This window comes from Sabethes cyaneus, chromosome 2 (assembly GCF_943734655.1).
Source record: "Sabethes cyaneus chromosome 2, idSabCyanKW18_F2, whole genome shotgun sequence".
Lineage (NCBI taxonomy): Eukaryota > Metazoa > Arthropoda > Insecta > Diptera > Culicidae > Sabethes > Sabethes cyaneus.
In genome coordinates, this window is record NC_071354.1 from 185,807,581 (window position 1) to 185,832,224 (window position 24,644).

General features: G+C 38.5%; 2 protein-coding genes across 5 annotated transcripts in view; one reads left to right on the forward strand and one right to left on the reverse strand.

Annotated features, from left to right (window-relative positions):
* Positions 1–24,644, forward strand: part of LOC128737996 (calsyntenin-1) — a 323,240-nt gene that overhangs the window by 271,418 nt on the left and 27,178 nt on the right. The window lies entirely within an intron of this gene.
* Positions 2,216–24,525, reverse strand: LOC128737998 (ribonuclease kappa-like). Its single transcript, XM_053832794.1, has 4 exons — positions 24,478–24,525; positions 2,616–2,711; positions 2,418–2,546; positions 2,216–2,348 (listed from the first exon to the last, which is right to left on the reverse strand). Exons 2-4 carry the CDS (start codon positions 2,682–2,684, stop codon positions 2,238–2,240), a joined length of 309 nt encoding a protein of 102 aa, XP_053688769.1. The 5' UTR covers positions 2,685–2,711; positions 24,478–24,525; the 3' UTR covers positions 2,216–2,237.

Genomic DNA, 24,644 nt, shown 5'->3' on the forward strand with positions numbered 1-24,644 from the left:
AGTAACTGTGGGTTTAAATTGAAAGTGTTGCGCAACACCATGCGCCTCCATTGCGTTCTGAAAAAGTCTCCAGCTCTTTGGGTAAAATATGAAGAGCTGGGAGTCTCTTTTGTCCTCAAGTCATGAAAACAAGAAAAACAAATATCTTCTTGCAATTATAAAAAAACTAGCTTTAGTGCATTATTTTATCTAAAAGATCATTAAAGAATAACTTTTAATTGATATCAAAATCAAAACCGATTTAGCATTCAGATTTAAATTTCACAGGAATAGGTCTAGTTTTTGCTTCATTCTAACGAGCTCACAGTTTGAAAGAAATTCGAATTAGTTGAATACCTATGTGATGTTTCTTCATTGATTTTCCCAAGAAATCCCATACAAACATCAGGCTTGTTGAGACGTAGCTTAAACTGTGTAGATTTCGTTGGAATAGCTACGAATCAAATAACAGAATCTAATCGAATTTTGAAAACTTTTATCAAAACTTGGACCATTTCAGTGCTAACAAATAAATCTTTGAATGCCATATCGAGCTTAATTTCGTTATAAATATAGGCTGGAAATTACTGTCCCCGAATTGCCGAATAAATTACACCAAAATTTCGTTCAGATTGCATTAAATAACAATTAACTACTATCGTACAGCCCATTAATTCGTTCACTTTCGTCCGAACACTTTCACGTCACCGGTCATTGCCATACTAAAAGCCTCCTCGGGTAACATGATACTGATTAGTGTACAATAAAGTAACCGTTGGTGTGGAAAAAATCAATACTCTCCTATAAATAATGGATCCCATAGATCGGCAACGGCGACAGGACCTTGACAGCAAAATAATGAACCTGGTTTGAAAAGTAAGCAGCAACATCGCACGTCCGACACCCGTGCCGACCCTGCCGCTGTTCCCGGTTCCGCCCGTCATTATTCCGCCTGTCGACTATATTGTTGTCGGCTTGGCTGGTAGCATCGGAAAAGAAAAAAGCCAAACGAACGCCCATTTAGCAAGTGGAGCAACAGATGTGACTCGAATTCTGCTTTTTGACAAATAGATGTCGAGCGAAAAAAGTGGATTAGACAAACAACGAATTGAACCACTTGCCTGCCAGTCAGGCCAAAATATCTATATTTGACACCGGCCACGCTCCGCCTCGCAACACAGCAAGCAATGTCGGGGTAAATGTTTTCGTTGTCAATTTATGGAAATGCATTCAACTGTATGTCAAACACAAATTTAATTCAACTGAAATAACCCATTGTTGGTGCTTTGATGGAGAATAAAAAGTGTCTCGAAAATTTATTTATAAGCAAATTTATATTTCCCCCGCTAAGTGGTGTGTGCGCGTTTGTGTGTTTGTGAGTCAACATCGGCTTTCCAATTCAATGCAGAAAATTGAATTCATCGAAAGAGCTCCCAATTTGCCGCAAATCCATGCATAAAATTACCCTGCTTCCCTGCATGCTCCAAAATCTGCATCATCCTATCGATCGGTGTGGTAACATGACTATTAATATTACTGTTATTATTACCCAGTTCACATCTCTTGCTGATGGGGAATCCTTTCGAATCTGTTCGTTACTCACCGGGGGTAAAACGGAACAACTACCCCTCTCAGTGCTGTGTGCTGTTGAAAAAACACTCACTCACATTTTATCGATAGCACACAACCACTTGTTAGTACTCGTTTGAAAACTGACGTTTTACTAGCAGTAGGGAAATGGCACAGACAAGGGGCCTCTTTGATTTACCCCATTCTATTGCAGCATTCTTTCCTTTCGATAGCACTTTACGCTTCCAGCATACATTATTCAAACAAAAAAATGAAAAAAAGAATGTGCACAATGCACATTTTTCTGTTCGTTGAGTTCGACAGGCAATGCATAAATTAAAGAACCCGATATGTTGAACAAACAAGGAATGCCGAGTGAGCAGGTTTTTTTTTATCCCCCCTCCCAAAACGAAATTTAGTGTTTCTGCTACTTTCCACGCTCTGCCAAGAAACGTGCTTTAAAAAGTGCTCCTTTTCTTTTTGGGATATTTACTAACAAATGATGAAATTGAACTCATCTCATTTTTTGTTTTGTTTTGAAAAACTCAATCAATTCCCTGTGTCGATTGTGGTAGCGAATTTTCTCAACCTGAATTAATTTAGCGATTTGCTCAATGATATTCATTTATCTCACCGCAAATTATTTTGACGATAATTAAGCATGTTACGTACACTGATTAAGTATTCTGTTATAGGTCAGACTCATCGATTACAACATGATTGTTAGCATAATATTGGTAACTTGAAAACAGAAGTGTAACAACGTAGAGACAAGCTGCGGTCCAACATTGGAAAGTATACTGAAACAAACAAAACGAAAAGGAAGATTATTACCATCAGTTACGATAATGGGTGTTGGCAAAACTTGCGTCATCAAAAGTCCTGTCGGCTTCCTCGTAAAATTCTTCGGAACTGTTGTACACTTTGTCCAGCATCGATTTCGGCAAATCCTCCACCAAAGCGACGGCTCGGTTTTGGTACAAAAAACCCAGCAAAAACTGTAATAACATCAGGCAGGCAAATTAATTAATTCTATTTGATAGTTCTACTGCAAGTTAAATACGTACCAATTGCACGATTCCCCAGATGGAAATGACCATTCCCAGAATAGACAGTTTAGTTCCACACACGGGCATGCTGGAATGGCACTATGTCATTGGTATCTATGAATAAATAAAGATATAATGTAAAATTGAATTGTGAATTGATATTCATAATCATAAATAAAACTAGTTATGAATTGAAATTAGAACATAAACTACATCAATAATATTGAATGTATAATTAATCCTCTGTTTTTTTGGATCGTTTTCCAACATCTAATGTCATTAAATTATTATCGTACATCCAATGTTCACACCCGTTATTTTCACATAATTTTTCAGCTCGCATACTCAGACAACCGAAAATCGGCTCGCCTTATGCGATTTTCCATGCCTGGGGAAACACTCCACCACCACCCACCACTGTTGCTTCCGTCCGTTCTGTTTTTTGTCTTCGCCGCCCCCGCCGCCAGGAAATATTGCGCACACGACGCTGCGTGCGTATGCACGTATTTTCTCACACGGTTGTTGGAAACAGGATTTATAAGAGATTAAAATTCAATTACGCAAAATAAGAGGCTCATAAAACGCTCTCTCGCCCGTAATAGCCTTTGCACGGCGCGTACACACGCCGGCTTTAGCGGGCCGAAAAGGCAAAACGAAAATAAACGTTCCACGGTTTTAAATTTATCGATAACAGGTAGTAAAAAAGCTCATATGAATCTTAACGAAGTGATGCAAATTAAAAAGATTAGCAGATGCTTTGAGCTAGTACGGTACTGTAGAATAACATTGTCAGTGTCAGCGGCTACAACAGAGTGCTTTGCTCTTTATCTTCGACTGATCAATTGATTGACAACGGTATTATTTCTCCCATCACGCATAAGCTTCTATCTCTACATTCAAATTAGAGAAAAATATCTATAATTTGAAAAGGCTTTCAAATTCAACACATATCTGGTGTTCCCCAAGGATTCCCTGTGGGACTTATTATTTTTATATCATATTAAAAGCATCTTATTTCTTCTTCAATATGAAGACTCTGCTGTAGGTCTTAATTTTTTTGGGAGATAATGGATGGATGTTAAACCACTAATTTTTCATTGACAACAACGACAACGACTTTTTAACGGCATAACTTGAGTAGTCTTAGGATTCTAATGATAATAAAAAAAATATTGCCCCAAAATTCGATTGCTGATGCCAGCCAACTTCGAATGCATAAACCATAAATGGTTGAAATTAAAGAATGCTAGGAGATGTTTCCTTAGTCCCCTCCTTATGACAAAACCAGCAATGATTTATAACCAAAAATAGCTCATCTGGAAAGCTTCAAAATAGAACACATATTTTTAATCGTTGCTTCATGCGGACTATCAATAAATCGTACATGCTTGTGGACACCATTAGCAGCGTGGCGTAGCCACGGTTACGGCATGCATCTTCCCGAGAATCCTATCATTCTCAAAAAGGCGTATCTGTTTTTTTTATTTTCCGGACCCGACACAGAGAGGAGTAGCTAAGGCTGCATCGATGCTATTCCTGGGCAGAATGGCACGCTTTGTCGGATATCCTTTTCGCGTCCTAATATCAACCGTTATCGAACTAGGCCACAGAACCATGCGGTAGAAAATATGTTTTCTTTTCAGCCGGCAACCTACCTACCAGAGCGTTCGAGACAATAATGCTCGTCGGCTGACGCCGGCCGGCCTGCCGGCGGTAGCGAAACAATGGCAGGATGCGGCAGGCAGGAGGAACGAAAACGATTTGCGGCCCCAAAATTGCTGGCTCAGTGTCAAGAAGTGCCGCAAAGTTGACGATTAGTGTCTTCTGTCAGGCTGTCCTGTTCTGGTTCATTCGTTCGGTTCGAGTGGGTTGAAAGACACACAGAGGTAAACCCCATCGATAATGTGGTTCAGTTTTCGGAAGAACTGGTAGTATTGATTTTCACAAACACCCATTGGTATCACAGAGTCATTACTATCGACTGTTGGTACTCTAATTCCAGTTCAATGTGGCAAAGTTCAACTAATGTCTGTTGGGACTGCCAGAGGAGCAATTCATACAAGAAATGTATAGTGCTGAAAAGTAGATAGCAGTCAGATCAGGCAACGAAAGGAATGGAACTTTTCTATCTACACGTATGATATGTCACTTTCTATTGCTTTACGGATAACCCAAGTCCGAAAGCATTGACCTCAATAAACAGTCGCTTATGTGAACTACGCCACGTGAGATCTAAGACAGATACTATTGGATGGTTTCTAAATCAATTGTGAAATTCCTCTTTCTGCATGGATGATTTTTGATTTAAAAAAAAATCTAAACTATTTTGAATGATTGGAAAGAAAGTCTCGAGTTCAGTCTTTGTGATGTACGAAAGAAAATATTTTTTATTATTGGCCACCTGTTCTTTCCGTCTGATTAGTTTTTTTTTATTATTATTATTCACTTTTGATTAGATAATTGTCAACATTCTAATAATCGAAATGCGAACATAAACGAAGTTGGCTTGAGGTTCACCGCACAACAATTCCTTGTTCATCGAAATATTTTACCGAAATTCAATTTAACGTGATTGACGGCTTCTGCTGGCAGCACGACAGGGAATTTCTACAACAGCACCTATTTTCTAGTCCACCCTCTGAATTCCGCCGACACAAGTTTTGCTAATGAGATTCACCTATGAATTGCGTTATAAATCCATCAAAAAGTTTACCTAAATTAGCCACTTCTAAAAACACAATACCTGTCGATCGGTAAAGTTTGAGTGCCAAAATTAACTTTATCGTTGCCATCCTCCCTGGGGAATGGCACATGGAAACATTCGCGTTTTTTCTTCTTTTTGCTCTTTAGAGACCATATCAAACGTCATGAGCTGATGTACTTTTGGTACTGTTTATTTCGTTTATGGGTCATTCCACGTCAAGTGACCGAGAAAAAGTACAAACTTGTAATTGACCTTCTCGGATTTTCACCAAACTCGGCCAAATTGTTCGTTTTGGGTCAAGAAGCAAAACTCCCAAGTTTGGTGCCGATTGGACTTTTCCTCGATTTTTGGGAACCTCCCTTTTTATTAGAAAAAGCATCATTTTCGTCAAATTCGCTTGTTTTCTTTTGCTTATATCTTCGTAAATATTCAATTTAGAAAAAAACTTTGTTCTGCATTTTCATGGAAAATCATCTGAGGAATTCGACAAAAATATTAGTTTTTTGCTGCAGTGCTGCCAAATACTTCTATTTTTGATCTGAAAACTAAATTTGTATTTTTCTCTCAATGAGTACAATTTGATCTCAAAAATTTCAACACCATTGTGTTCCTCAGACTTTTTTACATAAGAATCACTCTAAATCACGAGGTGTTCCGTCCCGTTCTCGAGATATAGCGTTTTGAAACAAACAATTCCCAATTTCTCATGTAAAACTGTAAACAAAATTAAATTTCCTAGCAATAAGCAAATAACAAAAGAAGCAAAATTAATTTGGTTTAATCTAAAGCAACATTGCGCTATTGTGGAAGCACATAAACAGTATATAATATAACAAAAGTTTGTTTTTGAGCGTCTTAGCAGAATAAAATTCCAAAAATCCAAATAAATTGTAAACTAAAACTAAAGACTTATCTATATGGTGATAGGAAATAATTTGAAACAAATAAATTGAAACAAATAATTTGATACAAAGGGTATATCACTGAGATATCTGAGACGTAAGGATTCTCAGATGGCTGCCTTCTGGAACTCCGGCTGTAATTTCAATGTAAGCTATAGTGCTGCCTCCAATTTATTTTCAAATATTTTACCGGGGGGGGGTCAGTTCCGGCGTAGTGATTAGCATTCACTCACGCCGAGGACCCGGGTTCAAATCCCAACCCCGCAAAAGTCACGAATGACCCAAGCTGGTCAAAGTGACTATAATCAACCAAACAAAAAATATTTTGCCTCTCATGACTCATATAAAAAGTAAGCCAGTTGAGATCCTAACCTACCCGAACGAACAATAAAGATTCGTAAAGCGTCTGTAGGGCTCCTCGCAAAGCTAAAACACTTTGCTTATAAAACCAGGATTCGTGCATGATAATCCAGAAGTTGGAATCGCTGGAATACTAGTAATTCGGTAAAAAATTGCTTTTACTATAATATAGTAATTTTCGGAAGCCTAAAAGTAGAAATTCTTATGTGTTAGTAAGATTGTCCAACTAAGTTACAGTAATTTGCTGATTAATTTTGTCAAAAGGTAAAGTCTTCAAAGAGAGCTCAATAGATACAAATCTATTGAATTGTTAATTTTCGTCACTCTGAATTTTCATAGAAGTATACTGAAAAAAAAATAAAAATTGATTTCTACACTGAGAAAAAAGCATTTTATAAACTAAAAATCTATTTTCCAAAAAAGGCCATCTCAAAAATTGATGAAATTTTTTTGGAAGATAGATAATTATATGGCCTACAATTCTTCCATACATCGCAAAATGGGCATATTTAAGGGAAAAAAGTTTTTCTAACAAAAACTTTTTCCGTAAAAAAAGGTATTTAAAGTATTTTCGAAAATTATAGCACCTACAAAAAAAGATCTATGAATGACTTCAACAAAATGTTCTGAATTTTCATTTAAAAATACTGAAAAAAATTAAAATCATTTCTACACTGAAAAAAATAGCATTTTAAAAACTAAAATTCGCTTTTCGTAAAAAGCGCATTTTGGAAATTGCTGATTTTTTTGCAGGTAGATATATACATGGCCTATAAGTCTCTCATATTTTGCAAGATGGGCATGTTTAAGAGAAAAAAGTTTTCCTAATAAAAACTAAAAACTAATGCCTATTTATACCTTTTTTCCCAGCAAGGACCTGAAAAAGTTTTTGTAAGGAAAACTTTTATCCCTTGAATATGCCCATTTTGCAATATATGAAAGACTTGTATCTTCCTTTAAAAAAAATTTCAGCAATTTTCGAGGTGCGCTTTTTGGGAAAATCGAATTTTAGTTTTTAAAATGCTAGAATTTTAAAATGTGTAGAAATGATTTTTATTTTTTCAGTATTTTTTAATGAAAATTCAGCAGATTTTCTAAAAGTCATTCATAGATCAATTTTTTGTAGGTGCTATAATTTTCGAAAATACTTGAATATCTTTTTTTCTGCAAAAAATTTTTGTTAGTAAAACTTTTTTCCCTTAAATATGCCCATTTTGCGATGCATGGAAGAATTCTAGGCCATATAATTATCTATCTTCAACAAAAAATTTCATCAGTTTCTGAGATGGCCTTTTTTGGAAAATCAATTTTTAGTTATTAAAATGAATAGAAATCAATTTTTATTTTTTCAGTATTTTTTTATGAATTTTTTGTAGGTCCTAAAATTTTGGAGTTATATTTTTTTTATAAAATAAGAGAAAAAAATAAAGCCCTTTCCAAAAGTTTGTCTAGACCAATTTTCGAAAAACTAAGTATGCAAAGTTGTTTATTTACATGAACTTTTTACACACAAAAAGTTTCATTGACATCTGAGAGGGTGCTACCAACCCCATAGACGAGTTGGTGTGAAATCTGTCTAAAGCAGTTTTCGACCGTGTTCATCATCAATGATAATTATCATTGGCTAAAATCAGTCACTTCCTTCAGTGCTTCGACCCATCCGTAGGATTATTGAAATCCTTCCTAATTAATCTCAAATTAAAAATCCAACTTGATTGTTGATTCATGTCAGTCGTACAGTTTTACTAACAGTTCTGGAGTACCGCAAGGAGGTAACCTAGGGTCGTTACTATTTTCAATAATTTTTAATGATTCTACTTGCTGATACCAGATGTTTGCAAACTTGCGTATGTTGATGATCTCGAAATCTTTCTCGTCGTGAAATCAATTGAAGAACGCAGGGGTTAACAACGGCTTGTGAAATCGTTTGAAGATTGATCCGTGGCTGGAACCAATTGAAAATTACCGTACAGATATGTTGTGTGACATCGTTCACGCGCAAAAAATCGACTATTGATTGGGCGTATGAAACCGGCGGATGACCCCTGTATAGAGTTAAAACGGTGAAAGCTCTTGGAGTGTTGCTAGACCCGCAGTTTTCGTTCACAGATCATTACTCCAGCTTCATTACCAAAGCTAACAGAAGAACCTTAGGTTTCATATCTAAAGCTGCTAGTGGTTTCCGAGATTCTCATTGCCTGCGATCATTATTTTACGCCCTTGCACTCTCGGTTTTAGACACATGGAGTCTACACACAAACTACTAGGTCACTAGGGTTGAAGCTGTCCAAAATGGTTTATAAAATTGGCTCTGAGATTGCTTCTGTGGAGTAGCCCGAAGATCGCTGTCGTCTACTCGGAATGGAAAACTTACAGCATCGTCGAAACTCAGCCAGGGTCATATTCGCAGCTATCGCACTATTGCCGGGAAATGTTAATTCTCCCCAACTTCTTGAGAAGATTGATTTAAATCACTATGAAAAATTTTGTGAAGAACTTTTTCCAGCTAATATTTTACGCGAATAGCGAAGAAGCTGAGCTAAGCACAGACGATATGAACATTTGAATGTTGTATAGGAAAATCAAGTTTTCCAGCCATATCTAAACCCGCTATCGTGAAAATTTTGTCATAAAAAGCTTATGAGTTTTTCTGTTTTACTTGTCTCTGACTCTGTCACGGTCCAACTTAAATTTTTATCAAAGTGGAGCAGAACGAATTTGTGTGCGTACGAATGGTTAAACTGGGAGGACGGAAACTACAGTGTGACAGTGTTGCAATGACATATACAATTAATACAAACAAACTAATACCATGTGCGTGTGTCATCATGACTTAAGTCTTACTTGGCTTTCATTTTCGTATTGTGTCTCGTTCGGTGTACACGAACCAATGTTCGAGTTACGGTCGTTGATAATAAATAAATTCCGAAACGGTGCTGCATGCAGCACTATTTTCCGTGACCTCAAACATCTCGGCATAAAAAGAGCCACTTTGCCTACTATACAGTAAAAAGATTTGTCGAGACAGGATCTGCTGAAAACCGTAAAAAAACCGAAAGAAAACGAAGCGTTAGAACTGTAGAAGTCAAAAAGGTTGTTCGAGAACGAATTCGTCGCAATTGCGACCGGCCCGCACGGAAAATGGTAGTTGAGCTAAATGTCAACAGGGATTCACTTCGTCGAATTTTGAAAATGGATCTGGATGGGAAAGCATTCTAAAAACCCGAATTAATCCACCTAGCGGCGTGACCTGGCATTTCTACTAGATAATTTTTTATTTCTTAGTATCTGAATATGCATCTATAATTCAGTTGGCCATATTTTTAAACTTAAATTTACTGCGAGCAACTATTGCATTTTCCTTACTAGACTCCAGAATGAATATATGTAGTATATCAATAATTGGATGGAGAAAAAATACAACTTCAACCGAATATTTCGTGTATTTGAGCCTAGACGTGATTCCTGGGAAGATGGTGGTCCCGATATTCGTCCAGGCTCGACAGTTTTCTATACAGATGGTTCAAAAATGGACAATCAAGTGGGAGCAGGAGCCACTGGCCCAGGAATAGACATGTCAATTTCTATGGGCAGATGGCCAACTGTATTCCAAGCTGAAATACAAGCAATTCTAGAATGTACGACTGTGTGCTTGCGCAGGAACTATAAACATTCAAATATATGCATCATGTCCGACAGCCAAGCAGCTCTAAACGCTCTAAAGTCGGCGACATGCACATCAAAACTTGTCTGGGAATGTATTCAATCACTCCAAAAATTGTCTCGTCGTAACCAAGTCAACTTGTACTGGGTCCCAGGTCACTGTGGAATTGATGGAAATGAGAGAGCTGATGCACTAGCAAGACTCGGATCATCTCATCAATTTGTAGGACCTGAGGCCTTCTGTTGCTTATCTGCTTCTGCTTTAAAAATGGAGCTAAAAGCATGGGAATGTACGAAAGTGGAATCAAATTGGAATAACACTTTCAATGCTAGGCAGTCGAAACGTTTCTTCTCTCCAAACGTTTCAATTACTCGCAAAATACTGGAGCTTTCGAAGAAAGATCTAAGCATTTATACTGGTCTTATAACAGGACATTGTCCGAGCCGCTATCATCTGAAGCTAATGGGAAAACTTCATGATGATATATGTCGCTTCTGCGGCATAGAAAAAGAAGACTCGGAACACCTGTTATGCCGATGTCCGGCAATTCTCAATAAAAGATTAAGGTTCTTCGAAAGAGGGCTGTTAGAACCCTCTGATATTTGGAGAACAACTCCTAGCGCAGTAGTGCACTTCATCCGAAGTGCATCACCGGGCTGGACAAATGCTATTAGTCAAACAATGACAATCACTTCTGCTAGTGGTGCGTCATCTTGACAACATAGCTATAATAAAACGGGGAATATATCACAATAGATCAAACAAATGGTCGCAGTGATAAAAATACCCAACACGGAAAAAAAAATATCAATAATTCAAAAACCAAATTGCTACAAACATTTCCTTGCGGGTAAGAGAAGAAAATTACAATTGAAATGTTTCAGAGCAATTCTTGCTTAAAACGCTGGAAAAAGAGTCATTTTTGTTTCGATTATTTTTAATTGAAATTAAATTTTGCTGATGTGTTGGATACCACGTAAGGATTCATTTTCTATGAAACTTAATTTTTTTCGTCAAGCGTAACTGTTCAAAAGGGCGTAATAACCTCATTTCTAAATACGCCCGTTTGGAAAATTACGCATAAAAAACCGCGTAAATTCCGAAAATCGCGTAAATTTCGAAAATCTCGTAGAAAAAAACCGCGTAAAAAGCGACTTGGATGTATTTCAATACAAATTACAAAACTGCAAATTATACACACATACATCATACATACACACATAGATACATATACACATACATGCATACATGCATGCATACATACATATGTACATAACTCAGTTTCGTTTGATAGATCTCAACAGTAATATTCAAATAACAATAAATTGTAAAGTACTTCTCATTAAATTAATGCTTATACGTAACAAAAATATGTTTTAAATACTTTTTTATCACATTTCTTTATGTAACTTTCAAACCACAAGCCCATTTATCATGAAATTTGAAAGTAAAGGGTTTGAAAGGCTCCCCTTTCATATGCAATCAATTTTGTTTAAATCAGTTAAGGGACATATGAGATAATGAAGTCCCATAATTTTCGTATTTTTATACATAACTTTTGAACTAAAAGTCCGATCGGTATGAAATTCAATAGCGACCTATGGGACACCTAGACCTTTCATTTGACACTTAGAACATTAAAATCGGTCCTGCCATTTCCGAGAAAAGTGTGTGAGATTGAAAGCGTTACATACACACATAGTTTAATTGTCAAAACACTCGGGCGCCAACCGAGAAAGCGTGGGTTGGAATCCCACTTACCAATTTAACTACGCAATATATTTTTGGCCTCAAAATCTAAGTTTCGCAGTTTCATCCAATCTACCATTCTTTTCACCAAACGCTTCTCCACTTTAATAAAAATGGCTTCTGAATCGGCGAACAGGGGAAAAATATTTTAAAAAATTTCTAAGAATTAAAACGATTAAAATTTGTGTTATGTTCTTTTTTAGGTATAGTAGGTAGCGTTCACAAGCTACCTTGCCATTTTGTTTTAATTATCGAAAATATTTGAAAGCTTTGCCCATAGTTCGCTCTAACGATTTAAAAATTTATCACCATGTCTCTGAATCGCACAATATCTTTCGTTGTCTAATGCGCTTATAACCCTTTCCGGGCGGGACGTTTTTTGAAATTTTGCGGAAAATTGTCACTACGAAACAACTATTACTCCTAGTTGATTTGTTGTACAGTAGGATTTCGAATTTGACAACAAATGCGTGTCACCTATGTTGCCAAAATCGAAACCGTGCCAAAATCGAGACCCTTTTTTGATGTGAAAAGATTTAAATTTGAATTGAATGCTTAAGAAATTGACTAAATATCATTAATCAACGATTGAAACCATTTTATGTTTAAAAAGTCCGCCAAGAGCAATCCGTCCGGTACAAATAAGTCGTTAACACCATGCGGTAAGACGTAGTCCTACGGCAATAAAAATTTTATTGTTCGAAATCACATAACTTTTTTTCATGAACATACTGAGGGCATCATTTTTTCGTCATTTAAAGGATGTATGCGGAAACTGATTGATATTTAAGCATATTTTTGGAAGTGAAATATCTTGTGTTGCCAAAAACGAATACTTTTGTTGCCAAAATCGAGGCATGCCAAATTCGTAATCCAACTGTAATACGAAATGTAACTGTTCAGTTAACATTGCTCTACTTTTAGACATTGTAAGTTGCTTGAGCGATTCTAGGTAGAATTTTTAGCAAAAGCATTCACCTACGCAATTGTGTGGGCTGAGGCGTCGCACTTTTCAACAGTATCAACTCTAAACTGGAGTCGAATTTTCTTTTTCAGGTGTACCTCAGAGTAGCCACTTGGGTTAATTGGTATTTATTCTTTTCGTAAATTATTTGTGCATTGTGAAATGGTCGCCTAAGTAAACGTTAACTCAAACAACTAAAATATATGAGAATCTTTCATTACCTTCACACTGAGCTAGAAGTAATATATACAGGACAGCCACTCATCTCTTGAAAAATCTCCTCTTTTTCCCGCATTTCTCATTTTTCCTGAGTGTGTGGATATACGTTTGCCTCTAACAAATATTGTACGATAAGATGGTGGGTTTTTAAACATTGCTTGCAAGTTGAAACTTTATTATTGACATTTAATTTTTTCTCACATGACACAAACCTACTAAAGATTAATTTATTGCGTAACCATGCATGGATTAGTTGCGTAGAAGAGCATGTTAATCGCAAACTACTATATCAATTTCGAAAATTATACATTAGCTTCGACTAGTAAAACACCGTTCCAAGACAGGATTATGAGATTGTCTGTTTTCAGTATTCAACCAACAATTTGCAACTGCAAAGGCGGCCCTCGGCCGCGAAGATTACCAATCTGTCTGCAAAGTTGGCCCGTTAGTTAGTGTGATTTGCCGAGATTGAGTTGATTCGGCAGTTTGTTGTGTTGTACACAACAACAGCAAACAGCAAAAATAGCTTTTTCCTTTGGAGCGCCGGGAGCGAGAAAATCCAGCGGACAACAAAGCAGCACATTAATGTGAGAATACCACTTTTCGCGCAGCCCACGTGTGCCCCGGTCCTGCCCATATTGCTCCACTCTGGTAATGATAACACTACACAGCAAATGAACGAAAGTTTGCTCCTTTTGCCGGGCGATGCTTCGTCGTCGTCGTCGCCGCCGTGTTTTTCACGCAATCTATCATATTCCGCCTGTACGGCCCGGCCGGTCGGCCCACACAACATAACAATTGAGTAAGATGAATTGGCGAAAGAAAAACCAATAGAAATAATGCGGTCAAAATGGTGAAATTGTGAATACGACTAAGACGCAGCCAATTAATAAGAAATAAAATGGGATTTTGAATGGTTGGAGTGATTTATTAGGCGAATCTCTGATTTGCATAATAAGTTGTGAAGAAAAACATGTCTGCTTACTTAGGGAACAAGTCTGCTAGTCTGCTAATATTGATGTTCGCTCCATTTTGATTTCCCGAAAATCAGATAGACGATTTTGTTCTACATGTTTTACCCAATTGAATTGAAATTGAAACAAAAAAAAAATATTCTGCTAACCTTGGTTTTCCAGTCTAGAAACTGGGAAACTATCGGCTTTGATATTGAACTAGGTAGAACCTCAAACGTGCGAATTTTCTGAGCATTCTAGTAAATTTAATGTTGGTAATCTGATGAACATCTAAGAAACTATGATTACATTTCTGTCACTCAACTGCAAAATAATTCAGTTTTAGAGACGTCTATAAAAACATAGAACCGCACAGAAGGGCCTCGTCATTTTTTGTTTGTTTCAAGTGCGAAGCTCGTTTCTCGGAACTGACACCTGCCCCGCGCAAGCTGCCGCTGTCGATTTGTGTCGATAAATTTCCAATCCGTTTACAAAACGATAATATTTACAAGGTTGTTTTTCCATAAATCGTTTCAAGGAAACGCTTTCAAATCAGAACCGCTGCCGGCGTGTTATAATTAGTGGCAATAATGCTGATTCGCTATCCTCGCTCGTATACGTACCTCCGGTTGAAAGGTTGGAACACTGGTTCGAGGAAAGTTCTATCGTTTATTTTTCCCTGCTCACAGCAGTGTGCACACGGAAAATGCAAGTCACGAACAGCCCCAGCCCCAATTGGTTCGATTCGGAATTCCACATCATCTTTTCGCATGTCGAGAGTGTGCTGTGGATTTGAACGAACTTTTCACCTGTGAAATTCGATTTGTAAACATTCTTTCTTCCGCAGAAGAGGCTCCTTCGGTACTATATATATTGTTAGCACGTGGATTATTGTGGATCGAGCTTTTCAAAATGTAACCCTGGGAGGATCAAAACCCAACCCCGAGGGTGAAAATAAATGTCTGTTTGCAGAAACGAGACTCCACCACATATTCATCGAGGAAATGCCGTTTCACGTTTCGCTTGCTTCCTGCTTCTTTTCGCCGGTTCTGGTTTTCACTATCACCATTACCGGTTCTTCCTCATCAAAAACCCATTTTCACTACATCCGTCGCCGCAGCAGCAATTCATGGCTGGTGTGTGATGCAACCAATTTTCAACCACTCACCGTGCGTTGTTCCTTGTTTCCCGGCAAAGCTCATAGGGAGCGCTGGCAGGCAGGCAAGCCAACGGGCATGAACTAAAGAGTCAAAGGCGGTATGTGCAAGGAGTCAAAAACACAGTCAAATGCAAAAAATGCCACATCCGGAATGGGAAAAATAGTCTTGGTGTAGGTTTCGTTGGAATTTCTCATTTTTTCTATCTACTAACGGTACTGGGGAAACTGGGCAGGATCGTAATCGGCTCACTTCCCTACTTGGTCCTGGCTTGGCACTGAGCGCGTGATACAATGTTGATGACGTTCGTCGAGAACAATGATACAGTCCGGGACATCAGGGTTGTCATCGCTAAGAGCTTGCCAACGGAACGGCATGGTAGGCCGTCATCTCTGACAGCTAGAAGACCGACATCGTGTCTGGAAAAACCTCACTTTATTCCTTCTAGCATGTGCCTGCTCCCGCTGTGACGTGGAGTCCTAAAAGGTGGCCATAAACATATTTCCCCTTTTTATTCCTGTACAACTGAACGAGTTGGTAATGATGCCTGGTACTGCTGTATGCTGCTCTGCAGCTGAAGGTAGAATTGAAAAATAGCTCCAATTCCCAGTAACGAAGGAAACAGAAAGAAACTTGCTATGTGAATATGATAAAATCGAGCAAACGGAAAGGGGTTTCCTGTATCGATCTGGCAGTTGGATAAATCTATATAGAGCAATTGAACGGATGATTAAGAGCTTGAGATGGCGCTTCGTCCTTGGGGGGAAAAGTATCGCAACCAGCGCAGCGCACTTGCTTGAATCAAATCTTGACGGAAACAGCACGTAGTGTAGTGTAAGTAGGTGGTACGAACGGTACCGTTCATTCCCGTAAAGAAAGATTAAGAGCGCTGTTGAGAAACATGTCAGAAGGAGGAAATAATACTTCTCCCGGCGCTGGCGCTGAAATTGGTAGGAGGAAATGCTTTGATAACTTTTCGATTCGGAGGGGCACGCTACGCTGGTGCTGTGCTTCTGCTTGTACAAGTGAAAGATGATTGCTTACTCAAGGAAACAAAATCGAAACATGGAGAAAGATGTTGTTTTAATGCTCTAGGTCAGGTATGAGTGTTACAACAACTGGCAACTCGCTGGACGATGATACTCAGCAGTTCTGGTTCTTCCGGTTCTTCGATTCGCGATTCAGTGTGCTCTTCCGACATTTAATTTCAAACTTCAGTCACATTCTTTAGGGTTGATTTAACATTTAATGATTGCTTTTTACTGTTTTTTTTGCGCGTTAGTGTTTAAAGTCAATATTTCATTTGTTTTTGATTTTAGATAAACCAAGATAAAAAAATAAACAAATCCTGTTCTGCTTCCCTCTTATTGTAAACGTGAAACCGTTCGTTAAGATTTGTATTTTGATAACAGCGGAAAGCTAAATTATGTTCACTTGAATTGATCGCGTTCGATTTGACATCTTCCGTGGACGTGGACTGTCGACTGTAATTTGTTGTTGCTACCGAGGGTTCTCGGTGAAGGAAGCTTTCCGTTGTCTTATACCTACTTGGGAAGTGAGAAAAACGAGGAATGTGGGGCGAAGAATTTCGGGTCCAATAAGCGAATCGAATATTTCTATGCACCTGAAAGCAAAGGTGAACTTTTCTCTTATTACTTCTGAAGTTGGATTTTCAATAAACCTGTCGTTAACTTTGAAATTAAATTGTATGTCCTTTCTCCTAATAGAAACAGTAGAAAATTCCTAAAATCTACGACGACAGGAAATTTCACAAATGACGGTAACGTATTGCTTAGATTGATTTTATTTTATGAATAATCCGGATACTGCTAGAAAATGACATCAATTCGGATTCGCAATTTTTTACGTTTCGTTAGATAACAGCTTTTCCTTCTTGGAAAGCCTGGCTGTGTGTTGTATTGGCTCGCGTTGTAATAAAATGTGCTTTCACTTGATTTGCGCTGAACTGTCGTCGTCATGCTGAGTTTTGCATTTATTGAAAGAAAACGATTCAATGTGTTTTTATTGTTATTGAATAGACACCAGCCCCCGGTTCAGACTAAACCGAGTACAATTAGAATTTAGAATAAGGATTTCTTTGCTTGGGTGATTTTAGGTTTTTTTTTGTCAATTCAATAAATTTCTATTTCTATCAATTCAATGTGCAGTGACACACTGATCAAATCAAAAATGTGCTAGCTTTCACATGCTTAGGAATTAGCAACAGACTGAGCAGACTTTGGATAACTTTTTGTTACTAGGATGCAATTTTCTTCAGGGTTCATACGCTTAGAAATTTGAATATGAACAATAAGCTATTCCAATAAAGATGGCATGAATTATACAAACCAACGGACATGATCGACTGATGGACAAGACAGACTAATGAACTGACAGACAGATAAACAAGACAGGCCGACAAACAAGACAGACCAACAGACAACTCAGACCGATGTCTTGTAGTCAAGACAGATCAATAGGACACCGCCTCTAGTTTCTGATAATAAATAACAGAAGTTGGCGCTAGTGTTTCATCATGCGCTATGTGCGAGAGTATGCTTGAAACTATCAATGTTTCCCTTTTGAATGCAACAGATGTCGTTACTTTGTAACGCATATTGTACATTTCGGAAACAGCTCAATTTTGCGCGACAATAAATTTACTCAACGCAGCAACATTGCTCTCTCATGCATCTCAGTTTCCTTTGTGTTTATCGCTAATCGCAATATAACGTTTGACACCTGAACCAATAAATAGTTGGTAAACATTGTTTTTATTTATCGCGTTCATGTCGCGAAATTTAATTTTTACGAATTGAAAGGTCGCAAACATATTCAGCTCTTGGGTCTCGTACGGTATCAAATCACTTTTCCGGGTTCTCGGATGAATCCCAGGTAACAATTTGAGTTTTATTACACTCTTATGATAGCATTTAAGACCAAAATTGGTCTTGAAGACCACCATAAGAGTACAATAAAACTCGCATTGCTGCTTGGGATGGTAGTAAGATGCTATGGGAGGTATAGAAAAAGTTTGTTTTTTATCAAAATTAGGCAGAAGTCACGAAAATTAAGAATAACCGAGTAACTGTACCACAAAAAAAATATAATTAGTGAATGTTTTTCAGTTAGGTAAACATAGATACGTGACATATTTTGATTTTACTACCACTAGAAAAGCGCCATCTCTTGAAAAGCAACGGTTCATATGGTGTCCTATAGATAAGAAAGACCCACGGACAAGACAGATCGATGGACAATACTGACTGATGGACAAATAGACAAGTGCACAAAACAGAAAAACAAATGATTGATGGACAAATTCGACCGGTGGACATAGCGAATCGATGGACAAGATAGACTGAATAATAAGACAGATTGAGGGATAAAAGAGATCAAAAAACACGAAAAACCGATAAACAAAAAATATTGAAAAAAACAAGACAGACTAATGAACAAGGTAGTACGGTTGAATAGATAGAGTGATGGACAAGACAGACCGTCAGCCCACACTAAAAGAGCCAGACTAATGGACAAGACAGACCGTCAGCCCACACTAAAAGAGCCAGACTAATGGACAAGACAGACTAAGGAACAAACTAACCCATATATAACACAGACGTTGGGACAAGAAAGACCAGTGGACAAGACTGACCGATGGACAAAACAAAACAATGAACAAATCAGACCGATGGACAAGACAAACTGCTGAAGAAACAGACTTATGGACAAAACAATTGGATAGAAAAAACAGACTGCTGAACAAGAGAATGGACAAGACACACCAATGAACAATGCAAACCAATGGACAAGACTAACCGATGTAAAAGAGAGATAGAAAAACAAGGTAGACTGGTAGAATAATTAGATCGATACACAAGATACAGAAATGCGCAAGATAGTACGACGGCGAGGTCAGGCCGATCCACAAGACATACCAATGGACAAAATATACCATTAGAAAAGACAGTTTAACGGCCAAATCAAACAAATGGATAAGAGAGACTGGTAAATAAACAGACCAATTGATAAATCAAACCGGTGGATAAGAGTAGACTGCTAAACAAAATCCCGATTACATTTATATCCATTTTATACTGAATTTTTTAATAACTCGGTCTTTGTTGATAATATATTGCTCGAATTCTACTGCGAAGTTATGTATATTTCCCGATGTACAAATGTTTGGTGAAAGTTATTGTCTTCCGAACTCGACAGCTTTGTAGCTATTCTGATCGAATCGATTTTTGAGGTTCTATCACAAATGACGAATAATATCGCAAAGGCTAATAATATCTGATAGCACAATAAAGGCGTCTTCAGCGAAGGTTTTTATTGCAAGAATATTTATAACTTTTCCAACCAAAGGAACTACAGTTTTCTGTCGGTTAAACTGAGAGCACGGTTAACGGTTGGTGCGGTATTCTACATGCTTAAGTGTTCTTGTGGCTTAAGCTATATTTAAATCTTATGCGATCGTGTATTTTGTGTGGGTGATTTGTAGTTGCTGTCTTCCTTTGTTTATAAGAGCTATGTTCCTCAAGGTTGTCAGCTGGGCCGCTTTCTTTTCATGCGTTACATAGATAACACCTTCTCGTTTCCTAAATCAATACGTGTTCTTGTATCCGCAGACGACAGCTGTTAATAGAATTGACTAATGCGAAAGAGGTCGAAATATTTCAGATGAAATTAATGTATGCAACACATGGTACAACCAAAGCTTGCTCCAACTTAACGTCAAAAAGTGTAATTTGATTGAACTCAGCAGGAAAATACAAACATATTCAATAGACTATTGCACAGTGGGAAATTTTCAGCAAAAAGGTCCTTTATCCTCTCCAAATACCGCTGGGTTACATTCGATCTTTTGATGTCAAATGAAAGATTTTTTGAGATTTTATGAGGATTTCAATGGTGTGGTCCTTGGTCACGACACCCGTCTGGGTTTAGCAGTTTTAACCAAATGAAGAGGATTTTACCGTACCTTTCCAGGAGTACAAAGATGTATTGATCAATAACTCTGGAACCCACTGGAATAAAACCGGACTTCCTTCACCCCAGGAAGAAAACTATCTTCATGTGGTTTTCGATGGTAGGTTATTAGATTGCATCAAAATTAATAATTTTACCGTAATTTTCTCAGTTGACGTCGCTGAATTAGGGTGGCAGGCACTTTATTTGGCCCAATCTGCAATAAACGAACAAAGCAACAGAACAAAGCCTAAGTACTACATTCCGTTATCGAAACTTGATCCTTTGTTTTTCTTTTATACGACAGACTTCGCAGCCAGACTCTAACAGCCTCTCCCAGTCGAATTCGAACCTACGATGACTGGTTTATTAGGCCAGCGTCATACCTCGAAGCCAACTGGGAGGTCCTAAACGAACACGTTAAGCTATTCGAACGCATATAAGAATAACTTTCTTTTGGTGGAAAAAGATTAAATTTATCCTAGCATAATCCAGAGATATTCGCTTTGACATCGATAAAACTAGGGTAAAATGCTGTTTATTTGACCAAAACATCTAGAAGCAAGCATGTGCCGTGAAAAAATACCATGTCATCGGATTCCATATGAAAATAGCCTGTTTATGGCGCAAAAAAATTAATTTTATTCCAGCGGAATTCAGAGATATTTTTTATATAAATATCTTTCTTTTGGATTCAAAAGATTGAACCTAGCTTTTCACAGAAATCACCACTATGCAGAAGAGCAAAGGCCGTACTCGTACATTCTTGCGATGAGTTTTTACGAGTGTGTATTTAGCTATCAGCCGACGTCGTCGCTCTCATTCGTCATTGCAACCCGAGCAGTTGATAGAGATTGCTCGCGAGGCCGTCACTCTGACCCTTGTGTGTAAGCGAGAGCGCAAGATGACAAAGAAACGAAGAAATACAGCAAAATCGGTGTGCTGTCGGTAACTCACGAGGTATTGGCCTCATGAGCGGGCTGTGCAGAAACACGCTACGAGATAGTGCGTTCGTGAATGCATAGGTAGCGGAATGTATGCACACAAGACCACCGGTCGTTTGTCGTACGTCTGCGTCAGTGGAATAAGCGTTGGATTCTATGCTCTCACACTACCGTAAGAGTTGTTTTGTAGCTTGTAAACGCTACTGTACAATCAAAAAATAAATCGAAGTAACACAAATATTTCAAAATTATAACTTCAGTTGACATTTACGTCAAGGTATGTTATAATTTATCAGTTTCTATCTATCTATCTAAAGGGTATCCACGGTAAAACTGCAACACACAAAATTAATTCGCAAAATTCGAGTTTTTTTTTCGATTGCTATCAAACTTTCTGGGCATCAAATGAAGTAATTTAACTTAGTTTTATTGTCTTTAATTTATTGAATTTCGCCTTCGAATCCGAATGCCCGTACTTCGGGCAAAACCCCCAGGTAACCAATAAGCATTTCCAATGCAATTTAAATGCAAGCCAATAGGCATTTAAGTTGCCTTAAATGGTACTTAAATGCTATTTTGGCAAAATATGCGGCTACTTTACTGCTAGCCCTTTTATAGTGCTGACAATGCTTATTTATCGGTAAGTCAGCTTCTTCTTTTACGAGTAGGGAAATCTGCTGAGCACCTAGATATGGTACTATCAGACACCTGAAACTCCCTGGTATCCCGAGCCCCCTAATGGGGCGTGAGGATTCGGACCCACTAAAACCCTACTCGAGTCTCCAGTCTCCATCCCCCCTGGCACCACCTTATCGGCATTACTTCAGGAAGGGGCGGTAAATCAGCTTGGCCAAGGCAAAACAGCATTAATAAAACTTACGCAAAATGATGCCTTTGTTGCAGAGCTTAATAACTTGAAGGAAGAAAATGAATTCGTTTTTAGACCGAGAAGGGGTATTCAGGGTTGGAGGTCGAGTTAAATCAGCCCAACTAAGCGAGTCATCCTGCCATACTTTCCAGCTTTCATCCCTTTTCGCTATTATTTGTCCAAAACTACCACCATAATATGCTACATGCCGGAGAACGATTACTGTTGAATGCCTTACGTGAAGAATTTTGTGACACTTCGGGTCCGCAAGCTAGCTCACAACAATGTTCATAGATGTGTGTATGAACTACCTGAACATAAATTCATCCCCAGCCACCCGTGTAACGGGAGGAGATTCGATTGCGCTGGCCCGTTTTATCTAAAGTCGGTACACAAGCGTGCTACCCCTACAAAAGCCTATTTGTAACTCGTTAGCGACTTGTCTACCGAGGATTCTCTGCTAATACTAAGACGTTTCATAATAAATCGCAGTGGTCGCCTTGCTCACATTTCCTCCGATAATTTTGAATAAAAATAAAATAAAAAGGTCAATTGAGCTATTTGAATTGTTGCGGAGAAGTGCGGAGATCGAGAACACTCCTTCATTGAGAAGACCGAAAAAACGCCACATTTCGGCGGTCTCTGGGAAGCAACCGTGAAGGTGGCAAAGAAGCTGTGTACCGCCGACTCGGATCATCCCGTCCGTGTATCCTTCTAAAACCCCGCCACTATTTTGGCACAAATTAAGTCGCTAATGAATTTCCGAACCACTCTTGTCAATGTCAGACGATCCGCACGATTTAACTGCGCTCGCCGTCGTTAGCGGCGTAGAGCCATGCGTGCTCATTTTTGCCCATTTTTCAGTGCCTGTAGCTCGAACACGACAAGGACGCATATATATCCTCCGAGAGCAGCGTGACGGCTTCAAGTCCATGAAGTACTACCGGTTTTATAAAGGTTTTGTACATTGTCAGCTTGATACAGCGGCGTATGCTTCTTGATCGTGGCATTTTGCGACGGACAAAATAGACCCGATTGCCCGCTTGAATGCACCGCTGGATCTCCTTTCTGGTGATGTTGTCCGTGGTCCCTCACCAGCGGTCCTAAATACACGAACTCATCTACCATTTCTACTTCGTATTTGGTTTTCGATGCATGCCTTTCCAGCCATATCTTCCTAGACTCAGCTTTCAATTTAACGTAGATTACGTCCGCCGTCGCTGTTTCTGGTTATAATATCAAAGCTATGCAGGCACAAATCTTCCACATAATTGTGAGGAACGTGCTGCTCGAGCCAAAGATGCTGAAAGTCATCTGCAGAGCCTAAGAGTTGGCTACCCGTGGAGAAAGTCATGCCTTTCGTTTCGAGGCCCGCTCGTCAGATCATCCCCTCACGAGCGATGTTGAATAACATGCAGGATAAGCAGTCATCTTGTCTCAACTCTCATTGCGTCCCGAAAGGACTCGACAGTAACCCCGAGATGCGCACGAAACACATCACTCAATTCAATGAGCTGTGATCAATCGCGTCGATTAATCCGGAAACCTGCGTTCGTGCATTATCTACCATAGCTGGTCTTGATTGACTGTATCGTACGATGCTTTGAAATCAACAAAGATGTGATTTGTATAAGAAAACATAATAATTCGATACTTCTGTGCTAGTAAAAGGCTGCTTCGAGTGTGCTCACAAAATTATTGCAAAACTGAAGCTGTCAAACTAACTTTGGTCAGCCACGCTTGTGAGATGTCGATTTTAATAATCAACACGCCCCTATTTATGAGTCTTATAAATATGATCCATTGAGCAGAGTACGTTTCAAACGGTATCAGCAACCGGGTGATTTTGCACACTGGTCACCAAATTTAATATATTAATTTTTAACAATTTGTACAGGAAAATATGTATATGTTATCAACAAACTAACGGGCAGAACAATTGCCGCTTATCTGCAATTTAAGCACTTCAGTATTCGTGTTCAAACTATTCGAGATAACTAACCACGTAAACACAAACCAAGTCATTCTGAGTCATTTTGTCACAGCAAAAAGCTCAGTAATAGTTTCTTTCGCATAGTTTTCCGTCCGCTCCTTATCCGGAATGCAAACTAACAAACAATTTACATCGTTGTACCGCCTACATCACAGCACCAGAGAGCAAGTTCTTCTATTAGTCACTTTCTGCCACCGGCAGCCGTTCCAAGTAAATCGAAACAATACACGGATGAGGTAGTCCAGTTCTGTGGAACTCCGTGGAGCTCTATGCAGTAGTCCTCAGTTGCTTCAAATGGCAAGGCGTGGGCATAACAATGTGATGATGCTTTTGACAACCGAACCAGATTTCACTGTTTATGACTAGAGTTTTCCGCTTCATTTTGTCAGCAGGCAGTTAGCACATTCAGCTTGTTGTAACTAGACTACTCACCTCACAGAAACACACTACTGATAAGTTCTCAGCTGTTAAAAATGAAGTCAATTAAGCTTGCGATATCAAATAAATACTTCGCTCGATGACCGGCGACGACTAGTTCCACCGCTAATCAATCAAATGAATTTAGCAAGCACCTATGTGAGAAACAGTAGAGCTGACAC